This window comes from Oncorhynchus kisutch, linkage group LG9 (genome assembly GCF_002021735.2).
Source record: "Oncorhynchus kisutch isolate 150728-3 linkage group LG9, Okis_V2, whole genome shotgun sequence".
Lineage (NCBI taxonomy): Eukaryota > Metazoa > Chordata > Actinopteri > Salmoniformes > Salmonidae > Oncorhynchus > Oncorhynchus kisutch.
This window is the reverse complement of record NC_034182.2, coordinates 23,538,262-23,559,632: the sequence shown is the minus strand read 5'-3', so window position 1 is coordinate 23,559,632 and position 21,371 is coordinate 23,538,262. Positions and strand designations below refer to the sequence as shown.

The following is a 21,371-nucleotide window of genomic DNA, read 5'->3' as shown; positions in this document are numbered from 1 at the left end:
CCATGAAGGCCTGATTCACTCTGATTCCTCTGAACAGTTGATTTTGAGATGTGTCTGTTACTTGAACTCTGTGAAGCATTTATTTGCATCAGAGGTAACGCTGGGTCTTCCTTTCCTGTGGCGGTTCTCACGAGAGCCAGTTTCATCATCACGCTTGACGGCTTTTGCGACTGCACTTGAAGAAACTTTTAAAGTTCTTGAAATTGTCCAGATTGATTGGCCTTCATGTCCTAAAGTATTGATGGACTGTCATTCTTGCTTATTTGAGCTGTTCTAGTCATAATATGGACTTGGTCTTTTACCAAATAGGACTATCTTCTGTATACAATCCCTACCTTGTCACAACACAACAGATTGGCTCAAACACATTGAGAAGGAAAGTAATTCTACAAAATAACTTTTAACAATGCTCACCTGTTACTTGAAATGCATTCCAAGTGACTACTTCATGAAGCTGGTTGAGAGAATGCCAAGAGTGTGCAATGCTTTCATCTCAAATATAACATATATTTAAATTTGTTTAACACTTTTTTTGGTTACTACATGGTTCCGTATGTGTTATTTCATAGTTTTGATGTCTTAACTATTATTCTACACAGCAAAATCATTTTTTTTTACTGAACTGGGTCTTTAAACAATAACAGACGATACACTCTTGTTTAATTGACAAACTAAAATTAAAGAGAGGTAAGTGTAATATTTTGTTTCCTCGTCTTGAGCAGATTTGGCTGTTTTACCACATGCCTTTAGAAATATATAACGGATAGAGAGCAGCGTTAGAGTTCTGATTCAACTGCTCTTTCAACTGCACAGCTCTAACATCCATCAAAAGTAATGAAAAGGTTATTTTGACTTTTTGAGGGTAGAACATTTCTATAGAAGACATTGCTGCCCCTGGACACTTTGTCTATTTACATTTGAAATGAACCATTTGAGTCAACATTACGTGATAACAGGGATATAAGAGAATGACATAAAGAAGGAGAATATCAAGCTGGATAAGTTGATTGTAGATACACACTGAAAGAAAGTGGTCACCTCGAGCCCTGCAGCATTTCACCATCAGTATGATGGACACCAGTAGAAAGGGAGACACCACCAGTAAACCACACAGCAGCCTGGGCAGCAGAGAGATGAAGACAACAGAACCTGGAGGGACTAGCGAAACACATGTTTTACCATCAACACATACACACACACACAGCTCTTCGCACCTCTCACTGTCACCCAGCTTTCTGGTGATTCTCCATTTTAAAATGTTCTATTATTAATCCAATTATTTCAACTTTATTCGAATACATTTCCACATTTGAGCTGTTATTGGAGAGTTTTGATTAAAGTCCTTTTTAGGTCTATGTAATCAGTCTCAAGCTCACCAGTTGACCTGATGAGGATGGTTCCACTGAGTTGAGACTGCTGGTGCCGACCTTTGTACTGATCAGCCTGGTTAGACATTATGGTGATGGTTTTACCACGTGTACTAGAACTCTGCTGACTGTCTTTGAACCATTCAGTCTGTGTAGTCTGATATGTCACACAGCAGTGACTTTCTCTCCAGAGTAGAGGGGACCGTAAGGAGAGATTCTCACTGTGGCCATGGGCAGAGCTGTGGAAACACAAATGCATTTAGATGATTCATAGTTAAGATTTTGTTTTATATTGTGGGTAATACAGTCGCTATTATTTAAAACATACTTACACACAGACCATGTCTACATGATGGACTCAATATAAATAGTGTTTGACAAAAAAGAGACACACAACAAAATAACTCACCTACAGCGGTGAGAGTAATAGCATCACTTGGTTGTGAAGATGGGGTTCTAGAGAATCTGTGTCCTTCACACCAGTGCTGACCCTGGTCAGACACAGCAGCTCTACTGATGGTGAGAGTGTCTCCTGTTATAGTGTATTTTTAATGGGACAAACTAATCTCACTGCTGTACAAGTGATAGCTCCAGCTACTGTCAGACACTGTTGAACTGGGGCGGCAGGGTAGCCTAGTGGTTAGAGCGGTGGACTAGGAACCAGAAGGTTGCAAGTTCAAATCCCCGAGCTTACAAGTTGATCTGTCATTAACAGGCAGTCAACCCACTGTTCCTTGGCTGTCATTGAAAATAATAATTTTTTCTTAACTGACTTGCGTAGTAAAAAAAATAAAAAACACTCATAGTTACTGATGAATAATGGACTCTAAATCACAAAAGCAGGAGAGAAAGAGGTAGAAAGATGGAGAAAGGGAGTGTGTGTGAGAGAGAGAGCTGACTACATGACATGATTCCAAAATGATTGGCACCCTTGATAAAGATGAATAAAAAAGACTGTAGAAAATAAAGAATACAAATACTGAGCTAAAGGAGTATTTTTTTCTCTCAAAAAGATACAGGTCAAAATTATTGCCCCAGGACCAGCGGAAGCAAACTAGCCCCATCTTTCTTTCCGACACAAAACCCACGACTGTCAAGCGTGGCCAAGGAGATCTATTTTAATGTCATCTGACCATCGCACCAGTTCCAATCCAAGTGCCAATGCCTTTTAGCAAACTCCCGGTGTTTACATTTGTTGGTGACATTAAAAAATTACTATTTTGCATTGAAAGAAAGATAGATATGCAAAAAATAACCCCATATTTACTGTAAGTTATGGTGGTTGAACTTTGATGTTATGGGGCTATTTTGAAACTTGGTCGCAAGTGGATCATTCATCAAGTCAACAACCCCGAGCACACATCACACTCCACAAAGAAATTATTTGTCACGTCCTGACCTTAGAGAGCTGTTTTATTTCTCTATTTGGTTAGGTCAGGGTGTGATGTGGGGTGGGCATTCTATGTTTTGTGTTTCTACGTTTTGGCCGGGTATGGTTCTCAATCAGGGACAGCTGTCTATCGTTGTCTCTGATTGGGAATCATACTTAGGCAGCCTGTTTTGCCATCTTAGTTTTGTGGGATGTTGTTTTTTACTTAGCTCTGAGAAGCCTTCAGAACTTAACATTCGTTAATCTTTTGTTGTTTTGTTTGGTGTTCTGAGTAAATAAAGTATCATGAACTCGTACCACGCCGCACCTTGGTCCACTTCTTCCGACGAGCGTTACATGGTTAATTGACCCAAAAAATACATTTTGCAATGGCTCTTGAACCCCATTGAAAACCTGTGGTTTGAATTGAATAGGGCAGTCCATAAGCGCAGACAAATGATATCAAGGATTTGGAAAGATTCTGTATGAAGGAATGGTGGAAGATCCCTCCCAATGTGTTCTCCAATCAGCAGGTAGCCAAGCGATTATAGTGCTGGGCCAGCAATCGAAATGTTGATAGTTCAAATTGCTAGTGAAGAATCTGTTAACGTGCCTTTGAGCAAGGCACTTAACCCTCATTTCTCCAGGGGCGCTGGACAAGTGAAGTGTGCTCAATTCTGAGCCTCTGGTAAGTGACTGTCAACACCAGCATGTCCTCCGATGCTTTAAGCGAAACACAAAGAAATAGCATCTGATGTCATGTTAATGTCTACACAACTTCATCTTACTGTAAAAGGCGTGGACACAGCAACAATGTGGTCTTTTTGTGGGTGGAAGAGAGCAATAAACTATAGTAAAGATTTGAGGAAGGAATGTTGTGGATAAAAACATATTTAGTCCAATCTTTAAAGTTTGACTTCATGGCATATTTATAATTTAGTTTATGTTTTAGCTATTTGAACGTCAACTGCAAGTAGATGTTCTTGAGTTACAGCACAAACGAGGTAGGTCTGATTTAATGTTTTGTGTTGCATCATAAGTGAAAGAGGTCTGGTACCCACTCCTATAATCCAATGGGCATTGATTTGAATCATGGTAATGTAACTCTGTGTTACATTGCTGTTTCTGGGAAATGTTAAGTGGATGACATTCATTTGTTAATGAACTCAGGATAGTAGCCAAAACACACAGAGAAGAACGAGTAGAGATGAGAGAGCAGAGACTTCCTTTTGACCTTTTGATGAGGGCTGCTGTTCTATAAAATAATTCCTGTATGTTAGTTGAAAAAGAAGCCACATTCTATAGTTGCTCTCTGAAAATAATCCTTCACTCAGATTGAGAGTTAGACGATGAGACGTGGGTGTGTTTGAGGTCTGTCACTGTGTTGATCAGTCTGATGGTGGTGGTTTTGGAGCATGTGTTTCCTACTGCTGCTGGTTGTGTGGTTAATGGTCATGGTGTTTCACAGATACCGGTAGTTTTGTTACTTTATGAGCAGACGTCTCAAGTTTGTAGAGAAACACAGAGGGAGATAGAGGGCTCGGGGGAAGAGAGAGAGAGTGAGACAGAGAGAAAAAGAGAATTGGGGGTTAGAGAGCGAGTGAAAGAGAGTGTGTGCTTGGCTTCATATACCTGCAGAAGTGTTTGCATGACTTCTTCTGCATGCTCATAAGTCAGTGTGGCTGAGGGACATGAAACACCTGCCAACTTTATAGTGGGTCCCAGGTTACTGACAAAGGACCCTCCTCTACGTTTCAGGTAACATCTTGTGGTGATGTCACTTCCTGTGACTTATGGTCTCAGTGGCGACCTGTTTCTGTTTCTCAGGAGCAGTGACAATGACCGGGCTGCTGGGTGTCTGTCTGACCACATAGACATAAACACATAGACACGGAAACACATTAACTTGAACAGTGATCTTCCAGACCATGCAGGGACACTGAAAATAGCAGTCAGAGTCATACACCACTAATGTCATTAATCGTCATGATCTGTCTGTAGGATGAGGAGGCAATATGGGAGAACTGGTAGTCATGCATACGTAAGTTACTATTTGGAATTCAACACAGTAATGGAAATATGAAATAGTGTTTCCATGTAAATACCACATCCTGGCTAATGTGTCTTACCTTTGCTTACTTGGAAGATCCCTTTGTCATCATAGACGTACATGTCCACATTTCAATATTAAAAAGGAAGTGATACACAGTAACAGAACTAACCAGGTCCTCAGAACTCCTGCAGAGTATATGACATCATAAAACTGAGAAGAACTGTTATTTTCAGGCACACTCTTCCCCAAGAAGTCATTCTGAAAATATCAACGGGTCTTCAGCTGATGGGGTACGGCTTTTGAATTTTGCTAATGGGGCATTTATGTTATATTTATGAAGATTCAATGGGTAGATATAATTAAGTTCAAAAATGGATGTAGAAATAGCAGATTGTCCCTTTAACTCACACATTGTGGAGCATAAGATCTCTACTAGGCTGCAAGGAGTTTTGACCAAATTAGGTTGTATGGAAAAGTTGATGATGACAATATCCATTTACTGTAAGAAAGCACTCATACCATCTGGTGGATAAAGAAATAGTTTATTAAAAAAGCACAATGCAAATATATTGTAAAAGTACAGGCCATTATAAGGAAACGTGAATAATACATGTGGAGCTGGTGGGGCCTACAGGGAGAGAGAGAGTCATGAAACATTATATTTTACTGTATGAAAAGGAACATAGTTGAAAGACAGGTGAGAGAATATTCTGTTACAACATGAACATGTAATGAGAAATGCATATTATAATACTGTTTTAAACTTTTGTAATTAGACATTTCTATCCTAAACATGAACAAACAAAGTTAAATGAGAAATTATAAAAGTCTCACCTTTACCATTTTTATATCGACACAGCAGTACCAGGAGAATGGCCAGTAGAACACCAGCAACAACCAGGCCCACAACCACTCCTACTAGGACTGATGTAGAGGGTCCAGGAGTTAGGCCTGGAGAGAGAACAACAAATCACCATCAGGTTCTGAGGTAGTTGTAGAATGGAAATGGACTACTCCAGCAACCCTCTCACAATCCCCCCCCCCCCCTCCACACACACACACAAACACACCCCTCCACACACACACGCAGTGTAGTTTAATTTTGCTTCACATCATTACATTTTGAATACATTAATCCATTATTTTTTTTACTATTAACCTTGTAGTGTGTAGAGTGTGAGACACTGTGTGACGAAACAAGATAAACATCTGGGGTTTCTTATCGCCCCCTTCAGGACAGACCTGTAACTACTCCTCATTCTTGTGGATCACAATATTGAAACTAAGATGTGATTGGTCACATAGCAACAACAACAACCCCTCAGTCTACTGGGTCTGTCCCCTTATTCCTTCCTCTGTCTATTTCATCATATTAGTTTATATTATATATTTCTCAGGCTCATGCTGCAACCTGATTAAAAGCTGTAGTGACCAACAACTCCATTACTCTGTAGTCGGTAAACACAGTCTAACCAAACAACGTCATCATCAGTTGCCACATTTATTGTGCATATATGACATACTTCATATTCTATGAATGAAACATTTTCTCGTCCAATAAAGTGAATAGTTAGCTAACAATATTCAAAATACAGAGAAATGCATGAATCATCATCATCGCAGAGTTGCACATAAAGTGTACTCCATTCTAAGCCTCTGGCAAGTCCTCCGGACCCCGACAGTTCCTGTGTCTGTGATACGAATGGGGCTTTGACAGAATTAGAAAAGTACAGATGCTTAAAGAGAAACAGAAAAAATAGCATCTGATGTCATGTTCATCTCTACACAACTTCCTCTTACTGTAAAAGCATCGTGGTCTTTCTGTGGGAGGAAGAGATAACTATAGTATATATCAGAGAAAGAAACTTAGTGGATAGAACATAGTTGTACAAAAAGTGAAGTCAATATTGCATTTACCATACCTGGTCATGTTGACATGTTCAGCACAATCTTTCATGTCACTAGGAGAGGTGTCAAAGGTTTGAGGGCATGTTAATTATTTGCTGCATGTAGATGTTCTTGAGTTACAGTCTGTCAACTGTTCAAAGTAATAACCCAGGAAAGTAGTGATCACAGTGATAGATTGAATGAAAAAGAGAGAAATTAATAAGTGAACTACAGAAAATGTATGCTGCAAGAACATTGTCATCTTCTCTCTGAATAAGACAAATCCATGCACAACTTTTCATGTGTACTCATCAGCCCAGCAACAAGGTTTTCACAGGTTTTTGCATATGATTACAACCATTTCTCTATTTGACTCTCTGATCACAGTGGGAAAAGACAGCTTCACAGAGTGCCTTCCTTCACAAACCCACCAAAGGAAGAGAGCAAACCATGTCCCCTCAACTATGACAAACAAGTGACCTAATGTGAAATTCCTCAGGCTTTTAATTTCATACACTTTGCACTGGAAAAAGTCAAACTTAACCAATTGCTTAATTAGCATTTCTATGCAAGTTGAGTGGACTTAAAAATGACAAGACTTTGAGCCAATGTGAGTCTTTAATCAACAAACTCTGCTTGAAGTCAGTTGTATTTGAACATGCTTGTTGAGTAAAATAGAAAATTAATGTTTGCTCAAAACAACTCCAAATGACACCAATCATCATCATTATCATTATTCCAGCATTATCTCTTCACAGGTTGATTTTCAGAATGGTTTATTTCAATACCTGTGTATTTGCATGTACTATGACTGGTTGATTAATCTTATGCTACACAAACATAGATAACAGATTTTTCTAAACGAATCCAATCTGTTAGTAGTTGGACTTATTTCACCCATTACTGATATGTTTGTTCCAGTTTATATGATTTAGAAATTCTCAAAATCAATCATCCCTACCCCAACAGTCATTCTGAATGCAGGTTGCGTGTGACTGAAAGTTTAAATGGTTGGATATCCTAACTTTGGCTGGATTCCAATAGAAATGACACATCCCTTTGCAAGCCGGCATAATTTGACTAATTCAGGAGCTTCAGACCAGTGTTTTAGGGTGTCACTAGGCTCTCAGGGGCTTTATGATATATGTAATGTGTTGTCATAATGAGTTTAATTTTAAAGATAACATATCCACTTAGACAATCACTTGATGAAGGCTACAGTACTGAAAACCATTCAATACAACAATAATGCCTCTGTCGCTAACAAATACAGTCGTGAGAGTTAATTACAATTCACTCTAAATGCAAAGCACTCAAGGCATGCAAATAAGGTAAAATTATTTTTGATTCTCTGATCAGCATATTTTTTTTAGAATGAATTGAATTCCATCTGGTAATTGGGACAGACATGAATGCCATTTTGGACATGCAGATAAATAAGACCACCTACAATCAACACGCAACCAAGGATCTAAAGCATATACTCTCTGATTACAACCTCATTGATGCCTGGCGAGCACATAATCCTAATGCAAAATATTACACTTTCTATTCACAGGCATAAATCAACCTCACTAATCAATGTCATACTATTAACTAAAACTATTTTCTTTAATCTAGAAAATTGAAATTCGACATATGAGCTTATCTGATCACCACGCCTTCTTCTGCTATTACCCATTTCCGAATCTTCTAATTGTATCTAGACCTTCAAAGAAAGGTATAAGGCCTTATGATATACTGTATATACAGTGCCTTGCGAAAGTATTCGGCCCCCTTGAACTTTGCAACCTTTTGCCACATTTCAGGCTTCAAACATAAAGATATAAAACTGTATTTTTTTGTGAAGAATCAACAACAAGTGGGACACAATCATGAAGTGGAACGACATTTATTGGATATTTCAAACTTTTTTAACAAATCAAAAACTGAAAAATTGGGCGTGCAAAATTATTCAGCCCCCTTAAGTTAATACTTTGTAGCGCCACCTTTTGCTGCGATTACAGCTGTAAGTCGCTTGGGGTATGTCTCTATCAGTTTTGCACATCGAGAGACTGAAATTTTTTCCCATTCCTCCTTGCAAAACAGCTCGAGCTCAGTGAGGTTGGATGGAGAGCATTTGTGAACAGCAGTTTTCAGTTCTTTCCACAGATTCTCGATTGGATTCAGGTCTGGACTTTGACTTGGCCATTCTAACACCTGGATATGTTTATTTTTAAACCATTCCATTGTAGATTTTGCTTTATGTTTTCGATCATTGTCTTATTGGAAGACAAATCTACGTCCCAGTCTCCTGACTCCATCAGGTTTTCTTCCAGAATGGTCCTGTATTTGGCTCCATCCATCTTCCCATCAATTTTAACCATCTTCCCTGTCCCTGCTGAAGAAAAGCAGGCCCAAACCATGATGCTGCCACCACCATGTTTGACAGTGGGGATAGGGTGTTCAGGGTTATGAGCTGTGTTGCTTTTACGCCAAACAACGGCCAGGTCTTGGTAGATTTGCAGTGGTCTGATACTCCTTCCATTTCAATATTATCGCTTGCACAGTGCTCCTTGGGATGTTTAAAGCTTGGGAAATCTTTTTGTATCCAAATCCGGCTTTAAACTTCTTCACAACAGTATCTCGGACCTGCCTGATGTGTACCTTGTTCTTCATGATGCTCTCTGCGCTTTTAACGGACCTCTGAGACTATCACGATGCAGGTGCATTTATACGGAGACTTGATTACACACAGGTGGATTGTATTTATCATCATTAGTCATTTAGGTCAACATTGGATCATTCAGAGATCCTCACTGAACTTCTGGAGAGAGTTTGCTGCACTGAAAGTAAAGGGGCTGAATAATTTTGCATGCCCAATTTTTCAGTTTTTGATTTGTTAAAAAAGTTTGAAATATCCAATAAATGTCGTTCCACTTCATGATTGTGTCCCACTTGTTGATTCTTCATAAAAAAATACAGTTTTATATCTTTATGTTTGAAGCCTGAAATGTGGCAAAAGGTCACAAAGTTCAAGGGGGCCGAATACTTTCGCAAGGCACTGTATGAGAATCATCAAAGGGAGAAGGAAATAGAAGCAAATAGTGTAGTTTGATGAAATTTAACAGTAATATCTAGGCCTATCTACAGAATATACAACTGTAAATTGCAGAGGATGCAGAGAGTTCCATATCTATGGAAGGCACAGCCTATGACCACATCCTGTTCAGTTCACAGTACTTCCTGGTAGGGAGATTGGGGGCCTTCTGGGCGTCCAAATGCGATCTTATCATACAGAGTCTGCGGCTACATGTGACAGATAATCAAGAAGAAACTGTTTCAGCATCAAGAAAGGTAGTGACTATTCTCAAAGTAGACTACATAGTCTTCCATTCAACCACAGACATTTTATAATTATGACCATTTATATCTTACCTTGTTCAATCTTGGGATAACCAGATCATTGACAGTTTCATAGATGGATATTGGGTTTACATGACTGTTTGATCTTGTCTGGAATCAAAATACAGTCCATTACAATACAGTACATACAGCTTTAACACATTCAGATACATAATAACGGCAATGTATACTTACATCTCTACTTCTTGTGTTGTCCATAACATCAGCATATATTGTGTTGTCAGGTAGATCTGCTGTGTTTTATAAGAACAAAATATCAACCAATCAGAAACAGGATATCAACAAACATACTCAGGAATTAATGAGGGGTCTCACTCTTTTTCTAATTTCTAGCAAATCCCCCCCAAAATCAAACCAGCTGAAGAATACTTCTAGAACCACCTGAAATGCCACTTTAAGTACAGTTGAGGCCCCTAAGCTGTACATACCTGTGTTACTTCGGCCCCTGCAGTAGCACACTGCCACAGCTAAAGTGAGGATCAGCACCACAGCGCCTCCTACTGATATTCCGATGTAGATGGTTTACCACACCCGTCCTGTCACATATTGTACAACACACATGATTAGACGATACAATATGATAAAGACTAAATGGCTCTATATCATGTACAGTACATCCAATGTAATGACATGCATTACATAATGTATTTGACAACATAAGCCTATAAGCACACTGAACGTGTATGGAAGGGATTATTATGATATCTAGGTACCTGGGGTGGTTTGTGTCATTTCTACACTTTACTGTCGCAGAGGCAGTTTTCCAACTGACTAGGTTGGAGGCGTTGCACTTCACATTGATGTTTCTCTTTGCTGGTGTGAGAGAGAGAGAGAGAAGTAAATCTGCTGGGCGTCCCCGTAGATCTCATTGTCTCTTTCCCAGGTGTAGGTAAGGTTGGGGTAGCAGGACACGTTACACACCAGCCGTACCGTACAGGAGTGGTTGGCCAATAGCTTGATGTCTGTCTGGATCGCCACCTTGGATATAGGCTCTGACCAACCAGGAGAGAGAGGGACTCATAGTCTTCTAAATTAACCCTACCATATAGCCATTCCACCAGGAGAAATACTTGAAAATATGATGGATATTTAACAAAGCACAGTGAGTAAGGTCAGTATAAAACCACAAAACCTGTGTTATAGTTTAAAGATCATAAATAACAATGATATCAAAATAGGATTCAAAAATGTTATTAACAGCCTACCGTGGACCTTCAGAGTGATGGTCTTACTGCCAATCTGACCTTTGTCCCCTTCAACTGTAAGTAGAAAATCCCATGAGTCTTGCAGTGTCAGTTCTCTGACTGTTAAACTGAGGTTTTTGGTGTTCATCTTTAGTCTCCCCTCAAACTGGGATCCAGGTGAATATACAACATCTGAATTGAATTCTGCAATATCCTTTCCCATATACTTCCACTCCAAGGATTTGAAATGTCCCGTCTCTAAGACTGCCTGCAGCTCCACGGAGTCCCCCACTCTCTTGTTGATGATCAGAGGAACACCTACACCTGAAACACACAAATACACACATTATAAAGGGTAAATAAAGTCAAAAATAAAATAATTCTGACATCAGTCAATGGTTGCACACTATATTACAATGATCTTATATGGAAATATGTTGTACAGATGTTTGATAGTTGTACAGATGTTTGATATATTAAGAACCAGTCAGAACTATCAAAAAATGTGATGTTCCTTTTATCCATTCGGAAAATACTAATTTTCTTTAAAAATACGTTTTAGAATATGTATCTTTATTATTCATGTAGTAAGTGTTGTAATTACTCATTGTTACACTGTAATACTTGTTACAGTGTGACTGTAATACTTGTTACAGTGTGCCTACATGAATAATTACACAATAATGAACTCCAATGCAAAGTCCTACCTAATCAATAATAGATAGTGGATTGGATTTTCTATAGCTCATTTCCATGTTTCATTTGTACTGTACATGGCATTATACATATTTTCACTTTACATCTTTACGTATCTGAGTGTGTGGGTCCTTTTTAACTTCATTCAAGTCCACTCCTCCCCCACATTCAGTAGAACAGGATGAGATTACAGGAAAAGAGAAGTAGGGGTGGATCGATAACCCCTCCTCAGCTCACAAGTACATTTACTGTGTAATTATTCACCATAAATGCATCATATACTGCATGGGCAACATTATAAATACATGTCAGTCTGAAGTAATGTTTTATAAACCCTGACACAAAAAAACCTTAGTAAAAAAAATACAGTTAAACAACACAATGTAACTCCAAGTCAATCACACTTCTGTGAAATCAAACTGTCCACTTAGGAAGCAACACTGATTGACAATAAATTTCACATGCTGTTGTGCAAATGGAATAGACAACAGGTGGAAATTATAGGCAATTAGCAAGGCACCCCCAATAAAGGAGGGGTTCTGCAAGGGGTGACCACAGACCACTTCTCAGTTCCTATGCTTCCTGGCTGATGTTTTGGTCACTTTTGAATGCTGGCGGTGCTTTCACTCTAGTGGCAGCATGAGACGGAGTCTACAACCCACACAAGTGGCTAAGGTAGTGCAGCTCATCCAGGATGGGACATCAATGCGAGCTGTGGCAGAAGGTTTGCTGTGTCTGTCAGCGTAGTGTCCAGAGCATGGAGGCGCTACCAGGAGACAGGCCAGTACATCAGGAGACGTGGAGGAGGCCGTAGGAGGGCAACAACTCAGCAGCAGGACCGCTACCTCCGCCTTTGTGCAAGGAGGAGCAGGAGGAGCACTGCCAGAGTACCGCAAAATGACCTCCAGCAGGCCACAAATGTGCTTGTGTCTGCTCAAACGGTCAGAAACAGACTCCACAAGGGTGGTATGAGGGCCCGACGTCCACAGGTGGGGGTTGTGCTTACAGCCCAACACCGTGCAGGACGTTTGGCATTTGCCAGAGAACACCAAGATTGGCAAATTCGCCACTGGTGCCCTGTGCTCTTCACAGATGAAAGCAGGTTCTCACTGAGCACGTGACAGACGTGACAGAGTCTGGAGATGCTGTGGAGAACGTTCTGCTGCCTGAAACATCCTCCAGCATGACCGGTTTGGCGGTGGGTCAGTCATGGTGTGGGGTGGCATTTCTTTGGGGGGCCGCACAGCCCTCCATGTGCTCGCCAGAGGTAGCCTGACTGCCATTAGGTACCGAGATGAGATCCTCAGACCCCTTGTGAGACCATATGCTGGTGCGGTTGGCCAATGTCCTAATGCAAGACAATGCTAGACCTCATGTGGCTGGAGTGTGTCAGCAGTTCCTGCAAGAGGAAGGTATTGATGCTATGGACTGGCCTGCCCGTTCCCCAGAACTGAATCCAATTGAGCACATCTGGGACATCATGTCTCGCTCCATCCACCAATGCCACGTTGCACCACAGACTGTCCAGGAGTTGGCGGATGCTTTAGTCCAGGTCTGGGAGGAGATTCCTCAGGAGACCATCCGCCACCTCATCAGGAACATGCCCAGGCGTTGTAGGGAGGTCATACAGGCACGTGGAAGCCACACACACTACTGAGCCTCATTTTGCTTGTTTTAAGGACATTACATCAAAGTTGGATCAGCCTGTAGTGTGGTTTTCCACTTTAATTTTGAGTGTGACTCCAAATCCAGACCTCCATGGGTTGATACATTTCATATCCATTGATACTTTTTGTGTGATTTTGTTGTCAGCACATTCAACTATGTAAAGAAAAAAATATTTAATAAAACAAATGTCATTCATTCAGATCTAGGATGTGTTATTTTAGCGTTCCCTTTATTTTTTTGAGCAGTGTATATTTGACAACTGACTTGAGATCAGATGACCAGCCTGAGCTTGCAACTCCAAACCTTTTTAACACTACAAATGAATTTTGACCAGAGATATTATGAACAGGTCATGCGATTATGATCGTTTTCTCACCTCTCACTGTCACCCAGCTCTCTGGTGATTCTCCTTCATTAGATGTATACTTATAGAATCCTTCATCTGACTTGGATACTACAGGGATGGTCATCTCTCCTGTGGTCTCATTCCTGATGAGTACTCCATCTTTGTGGAAATCAACCTTGGGGTTCGGGTTTGTTTCCTGATATCTATTTGTACAGCGTAGAGTCACAGAGTCTCCCTCAGTTATGGGATAGGCAGGGCTCTCCAGGATCAGAGGGCCAACTGTGTAAAATAATATATCAATAAAAGTAATCACTCATACTATATTAACCTCTTATGAGCTTGCATTATATACAGTATATATAGATTTTTAATATTTATATATTTAGAAAGTTCAGAAGTGATTGAAGATCAATAGTGAGCTCACCAGTGAAGTTGATGTGGAGAGATGAGCTGAGTTATGAATTTTGGGTCCTGTCCTTGTCCCCTCACACTGGTACTGACCAGCCTGGTCAGAGAGAGAGATGGTGGTGGTTTTACTGGTCTGACTGGAAAGCCGTTCTTTATTTATTAACCAGCGGTATGTCCATAGTTCACACTGCAGCTTGACAGTGTCTCCGGAGTACAGTGGCTCCTGAGTAGTGACTATCTTCACAGACGCTGTAGGCAGAGCTGTGGAAACAGTTCAATGAAGACAAATGCAGTTAGCGCACCAATCAGTTAAAAATATGATCTTAGTACCGTGCACCATATTTCTTCAATTATTACATGAAATGAGATTTAATTAATGGAGGAATCTGAACAGCAATGGTAGGCAGCCTTCTTAAAATGGGGCCCAATGTCAAGTTGTTATGGAGGTGATAAGATAATTTAAAAATATTTTTTTAATGACCTATATTTAATCAAGTAAAATCCGTCGAGGTTAAAAACCTATTTTGCGAGGGCGACCTGTCAAGAAGGCAAAACAGGGAAATAGCAGCGTGTCCATTAAACATTACAGATAAAAACAGAATACACACATAAGACAAAACGTCACAAGTTGAAGATACAATTGAAGATTAGAAACAACTGCAGTTGTCACAAACAGTGTTGTCGATCAGTCTTTAAAACAGACAAGGACACTAACTCCCCTAACTTTAAAATCTTCTGAAGCATGTTCCAAGAAGGGGCATTATGGGAAAAATATATTTTCCCTATCTCAGTTCTGGCCTTAGGAACAGACAAGGACAGCAGCGACTTTGAATGAAGACAATATTGAGTGACTGATCTGGTCAGTAAAGAACAAAGGGAGTTGTCCCATCAATGCTGTGTACACTAAAGTGTACCAATGCTTTAGCCTCCTGGTGGAGAAAGAGGTCCATTGCACCATGGCATAAAAATCACAGTGATGGGTAAGTGGTCGAGCATTTGTCATGAATCTTAAAGCACCATGATACACAGTGGCCAGAGGCCTGCATATAGACAATATCACCATAATCCAGCATTGATTAAAAAGTATTTTGAACAAGATATTTTCTGACTAACATTGAAGAGCAAGATTTGTTCCTGAAATAGAAACCCAATTTCAACTTCAGTTCCTTGGTCAAGTTATCAATGTGTTGTTTAAAACTTTTCATCTAGCCAAACCCCAAGATACTTATAGGAGGTGACCCTATCAATTTTCTGGCCTGTTGAAGTTCAAATCTGCAAGTGACTCCACGTCCTTACTTTCAGGGAAGAGAAAACCATCATCTTTGTTTTCCTTTCATAAAGCACACGTTTCAATTGGAAAAGCTGCCTTTGAATAACATCAAAGGCCAACTGTAAGTCCTGAAAAGCCTACTCAATAATAAATGCGCTAGAATAAGTAATAATACGTGGTCACTGTATGTCTGACTGCATCACTCCACTCAGAATGCTTCACCATTGTCTGAAGTCTTAATCTCACTGATCTCATATTCATGCTTCCTACTGATTGAGTCCACATCATCCTTGCGCCATGTGTATTTCCAGTCTGTGACTTTTCCCCTCTGTATGTTACATCTGAGAGTGACAGATTCTCCACTGAATATCTGGGAGGATTTGGGGTGTTTGGTCAGAACAGCCATTGCCTGTCCTGCAAAAAATAAAACCAGCATGATTCAATTGCTTAACACATGTTATTTTGAGACGATCAAAACACAAAATATGTTTATCCAAAAACAGCTTTAAAAATGACAAATAAAACATTTGATGAAGCATTAAGAGATGGAGGCTTGATCAAGTGTACAAATATCTACCATCATCATCTTCAGAGTGTCCAGAGTAGATGTGTGTACTAAGCACTACAACACAGAAAGTCACATTGCACCAATATAAGCTTGAAATAAATAACAACATGCCATATTCATGTTTCTGATTACTAAATCCACCCTGTACTTTATTTTACAGGTGCAATCTGAGATTTTTACATTGATTTCTTCACTTTTAAATGAATCATAGAAATTCAAGTCTTATCCCATCATAACCCCAAATATATGATTATTTTATGACAATTATTGTAAATAATGTAGATGAATGAATATCCTTAGCACCATCCCTCAGACTTATATACCACAACAAGTGGAAGGGTGTCATTTTTGTGGTTGTTTGAAGAGATGACTGCAGCTTTAAAAGGCCACTGACTTCCCATGTTCTGCACACAGAGAGGGTACAGAGACCTAAAACACCCGTCATTAATCTCTTAATTAAGTATACTATAACTGTAGTGAAGGAACCCTCAACCATTTACAATAATCACAACTTGATAATACAACACATCCAACTCATCCAACCACTGAGTTAGAATCAATCTTTAGTTCCTGAGTGATGACCTGGTTAAATGCACACCACCGCACGAACCAGGTCTGCATGGCTTCGGCTACACAAGCCCAGGTTCTCACAGAGATACAACATCAATGTAGTGTGGCCACATTCTATCTTCAGACCATATGTGCTCCAATTTCTTTTTAGTGCCATTTTCTAAGCTTTTGCGCTGTTTTCTCAATAATGGATAAAACACCAAAAACAAAGGTAAAGCATGAAACTGTCTGTCACGACATCCGCCGAAGTCGGTCCCTCTCCTTGTTCGGGCGGCGTTCGGCGTTCGAAGTCACCGGCCTTCTAGCCATCGCCGATCCAATTTTCATTTTCCATTTGTTTTGTCTTTGCTATAGAAAACATATGTCTCCGAATCCCTGGGGCAGGGACAATACCTCACTGCTGAATGGGGGACCAGTAAGACTGCAGTGGTCGGCTGAGGCGGACAGGGCTGTTGGTCACCTGAGGGCTCTGTTTACCTCGGCTCCCGTGCTGGCTCATCCGGATCCCTCTTTGGCGTTCATATTGGAGGTGGATGCGTCCGAGACTGGGATAGGAGCCGTGCTCTCTCAGCGCTCGGGTACGCCACCAAAGCTCCGCCCCTGTGCTTTCTTTTCGAAGAAGCTCAGCCCTGCAGAGCAAAACTATGATGTTGGGGATCGGGAGCTGTTGGCTGTTGTCAAGGCTCTGAAGGTGTGGATACATTGGCTTGAGGGGGTAAACACCCTTTTCTCATCTGGACTGACCACCGCAATCCGGAGTACATCCGGGCGGCGAGGAGACTGAACCCTCACCAGGCAAGGTGGGCAATGTTCTTTACCTGTTTTGTTTTCACCCTGTCCTACAGACCAGGTTCCCGGAACGCTAAGGTAGACACACTGTACCGGATGTATGACACAGAGGAGTGGTCCATAGATCCCACTCCCATACTTCCGGCCTCTTGCCTGGTGGCACCGGTGGTGTGGGAGCTGGACGCGGACATTAAGCGGGAGTTACGTACAGAGCCCACTCCCCCTCCAGTGTCCAGTCTGTACGTTCCGTCTGCTGTCCGAGACCGTTTGATCTATTGGGCTCACACGCCACCCTCCTCTGGTCATCCTGGCATCGGTCGGAAATACTGGTGGTCCACTTTGGCCAAGGACATGAGGGTTTATGTTTCTTCCTGCTCGGTGTGCGCCCAGTGCAAGGCCACTAGGCACCCACCTAGAGGGAAGTTAAAACCCTTACCCGTTCCACAACAGCCGTGGTGTCACCTATCAGTGGACTTCCTCACGGATGTTCCTCCCTCATTAGGCAACACCACGATCCTGGTCGTTGTGGATCGGTTCTGTAAGTCCTGCCGTCTCCTTCCTTTGCCCGGTCTCCCTACGGCCCTACAGACTGTGGAGGCCCTGTTTACACACGTCTTCCGGCACTACGGGGTGTCTGAGAATATAGTGTCTGATGGGGGTCCCCAGTTCACGTCAAGGGTCTGGAGGGCATCCTTACCTCGGGTTTTCACCCCGAGAGTAACGGGCAGGTGGAGAGAGTAAACCAGGATGTGGGTATGTTTCTGCGGTCTTATTGCCAGGACCGGCCGGGGGAGTGGGCGGCGTTCATCCCCTGGGCAGAGATGGCCCAAAACTCATTCCGCCACCCCTCCACTAACCTCTCCCCCTTCCAGTGAGTACTGGGGTATCAGCCAGTTCTGGCACTTTGGCATCAGAGCCAGATTGAGGCTTCTGCAGTGGACGAATGGTTAAAGCGCTCGGAGGAGACCTGGGACGCCGCTCATGTGCACCTTCAACGGGCCGTGAGGCGTCACAAGGCGAGCGCCGGCCGTCACCGCAGTGAGGCCCCGGTGTTTGCACCTGGGGACCGGGTCTGGCTCTCAACCCCAAACCTGCCTTCCGCCTGCCCTCCCGGACGCTGGGCCCGAGGTTTGTGGGGCAATTCAAAGTCCTGAGGAGACTGAACTAGGTTTGCTACAGGTTACAGCTCCCCCCGATTACCGTATTAAACCTAGTTCCTTGTGTCTCTCCTCAGGCCGGTGGTGGCTGGTCCACTCCAGGAGTCTCAGGTGCGGGAGGTTCCTCCGCCCCCTCAGGACATCGAGGGGACCCTGGCGTATGCTGTTCGAGCCATACTGGACTCGAGGCTTCGGGCGAGGGGCCTTCAGTACCTCGTGGAGTGGGAGGGGTACGGTCTGGAGGAGAGATGCTGGGTGTCGGTGGATGACGTTTTGGACCCTTCATTGCTGCGGAGTTCCACAGTCTCCATCCGGATCGCCCTGCGCCTCGTCCTCCAGGTTTTCCCGGAGGTCGGTGTCGACACGCAGCTGGAGCCGCGCGTTAGGGGGGTATTGTCACGACTTCCGCTGAAGTCGGTCTCTCTCCTTGTTCGGGCGGCATTCGGCAGTCGACGTCACCGGCCTTCTAGCCATCGCTGATCCAGTTTTCATTTTCCATTTGTTTTGTCTTTGTTTTACACACCTGGTTTCAATTCCCCTATTACATGCTCATTATTTAACCCTCTGTTTTCCCCATGGTTTTTGTACTCGATTGTTTTATGTATGTTCGGTCCATTATTGTGGGCTCAGTATTACGACATGTTATTGGAATATTTGAGTAAAGTTAATTGTGTTACTCATCTCTGCTGTCCTGCGCCTGACTCCTCTGCACCAGCTACACTCAGACCACTACACTGTCTTCATTTCCATGAATATCTTATTCCTTTTCCCCTCAAAGGCTTATTAAATCTGGTAATTAGTCTTCATACACAAACACGTGGAAATCAAGAATACATTTTTATCAACTATTTACCTCTAAAAATGTCTAAGTGGCTTGTTGTAGAGCGTAGAACACATGTACAACATGTGTGAAGAAACCAACATGTGGAGAGAAAGGTTACAGGGGAAATCAGAAACAGATTTAACTATCATTGGGATTACTAAGGTAAACATCTAGGATTAGCTGTCACCCCCGTCAGGACAGGCCTGTAACTACTCCACATTCTTGTGGATCACAATATAGAAACTAATATGGTCACTGGTCACATAGCAACAACATAACCCCTCAGTCTACTGGGTCTGCCCTCTCTCTATGTCATCATATTAGTACAGACATGGACCACTTCTCTATGGGTTCAAAAAGTATAAGTCAACTTTGAATGTGGTTTACAGAAGACTGACAGCAGTATGGTGCATAGCGATTTTGTTAGAAAGTGTTGCTTTACATCAGGGGTATCAAACTCAATCAGGGGCCATGTTGAAAAAACACAACAAATTTGCGGGCTATTCTGTTTCTTTTTAGAAAAAAACATAAATCTGCAATCCAAACTGCCTATTGTTTTATCATAAATAAATATGACCTTTTATAATGTCCACAGGTGTCACGACTGTTATGGGTGTAAGATGGCACAGTGATGCCATCTGTTGGTAAATGTTCATTACTGCAACTCGTGTTTTACCGGGGTGCTTGAGATACCCGGATGTGTTGTCATGTACTGAACAAGACTGGTTACTCGCATCAATGCCTCTGTCTCGTCATTTAACATTCAAACATGGTGTCAGAGTCGGATAACTAACCATGCTTTCCGCAAATTAGAGTCACATGCTCTGGTTTACAAACAAATGCTTATTTGTGTAAAGTTTGCCCGGAATTGGCCTTAAGCTAGAGTGAGTTTGCTAGTTAGCTTCAGTGTTGTTAGCACCGGTTAGATATGGCAGCGAACATTCCCCCTCCCGCTGTTATGAAGCTGCGGGGATTGGAGCACGAACTGGGATACGTTTAGAAGTGAATGGGAGGACTATGCGCTAGCAACGGGACTTCTGGAAAAGGAAGATGAGGTAGTGGCTGCCAATTTAAGGACTATAATGGGAACTGAATGCCGACACGTATACAAACACAACCTGTACCTAACAGCAGCACAGCAAGGTAACGCTAAAGCTATTCTTGATGCTCTTGAACATTACTTTACGCCAGCAAAGAACGTCATCTACGAGCGTTATGTTTTCGGTCGTTGCAAACAGGAGGACGGGGAGTCCATTGACAGCTTTGTCACTAGGTTAAGGGAAAAGGCAGCTACATGTGACTATGGTGCTTTAAGAGATGAACTGATCAGAGATACGATTGTGCTTGGCATAACTGATGAGGGCACCCGCAGACGTTTGCTGAGAGAATGTGACCTGACGCTGGCCTTGGCAGTGGAGACATGCCGTGCAGCAGAGCTTACTGATATACGGATGAGGTCCATGGAGCTAGAAAGGCAACATACAGACAATGTCAATGATACATTCAGGCAGCCAGTAAAGAAATTCCCCTTTGTCACAGCTAATGCTAATACTACAGCCAACTCTGCAGTAGACAACCCCAATACATGCCGATATTGTGGCATTTCTCATGGACGAGGAAAAGAACACTGCCCAGCCTATGGAAAAATATGCAAATCCTGTGGTACAGCTAATCACTTCGCAAGGGTCTGCATGAAAAGCAAGAGAAAGGAGGGTAAAGAGCACTCCATTGAAACAAACACAGATGAAGGGAACGGCAGCACAGAGGATGTACATTCTAGCGAGTGCATAGGGGCAGTGAGGGCAAAAGGA

General features: G+C 42.0%; 1 protein-coding gene across 1 annotated transcript; it reads right to left on the bottom strand.

Annotated features, from left to right (window-relative positions):
- Positions 1–5,315: 5,315 nt before the first annotated feature.
- Positions 5,316–17,282, bottom strand: LOC109896926 (natural killer cell receptor 2B4-like). Its single transcript, XM_031832188.1, is given in 12 exon segments — positions 5,316–5,417; positions 5,624–5,740; positions 6,712–6,750; positions 10,094–10,171; positions 10,256–10,314; positions 10,510–10,617; positions 10,795–10,904; positions 10,907–11,073; positions 11,287–11,589; positions 14,006–14,254; positions 14,400–14,644; positions 14,865–17,282. Coding segments are annotated over 5 exon segments (777 nt in total). The 5' UTR covers positions 14,100–14,254; positions 14,400–14,644; positions 14,865–17,282; the 3' UTR covers positions 5,316–5,417; positions 5,624–5,740; positions 6,712–6,750; positions 10,094–10,171; positions 10,256–10,314; positions 10,510–10,514.
- Positions 17,283–21,371: the final 4,089 nt, after the last annotated feature.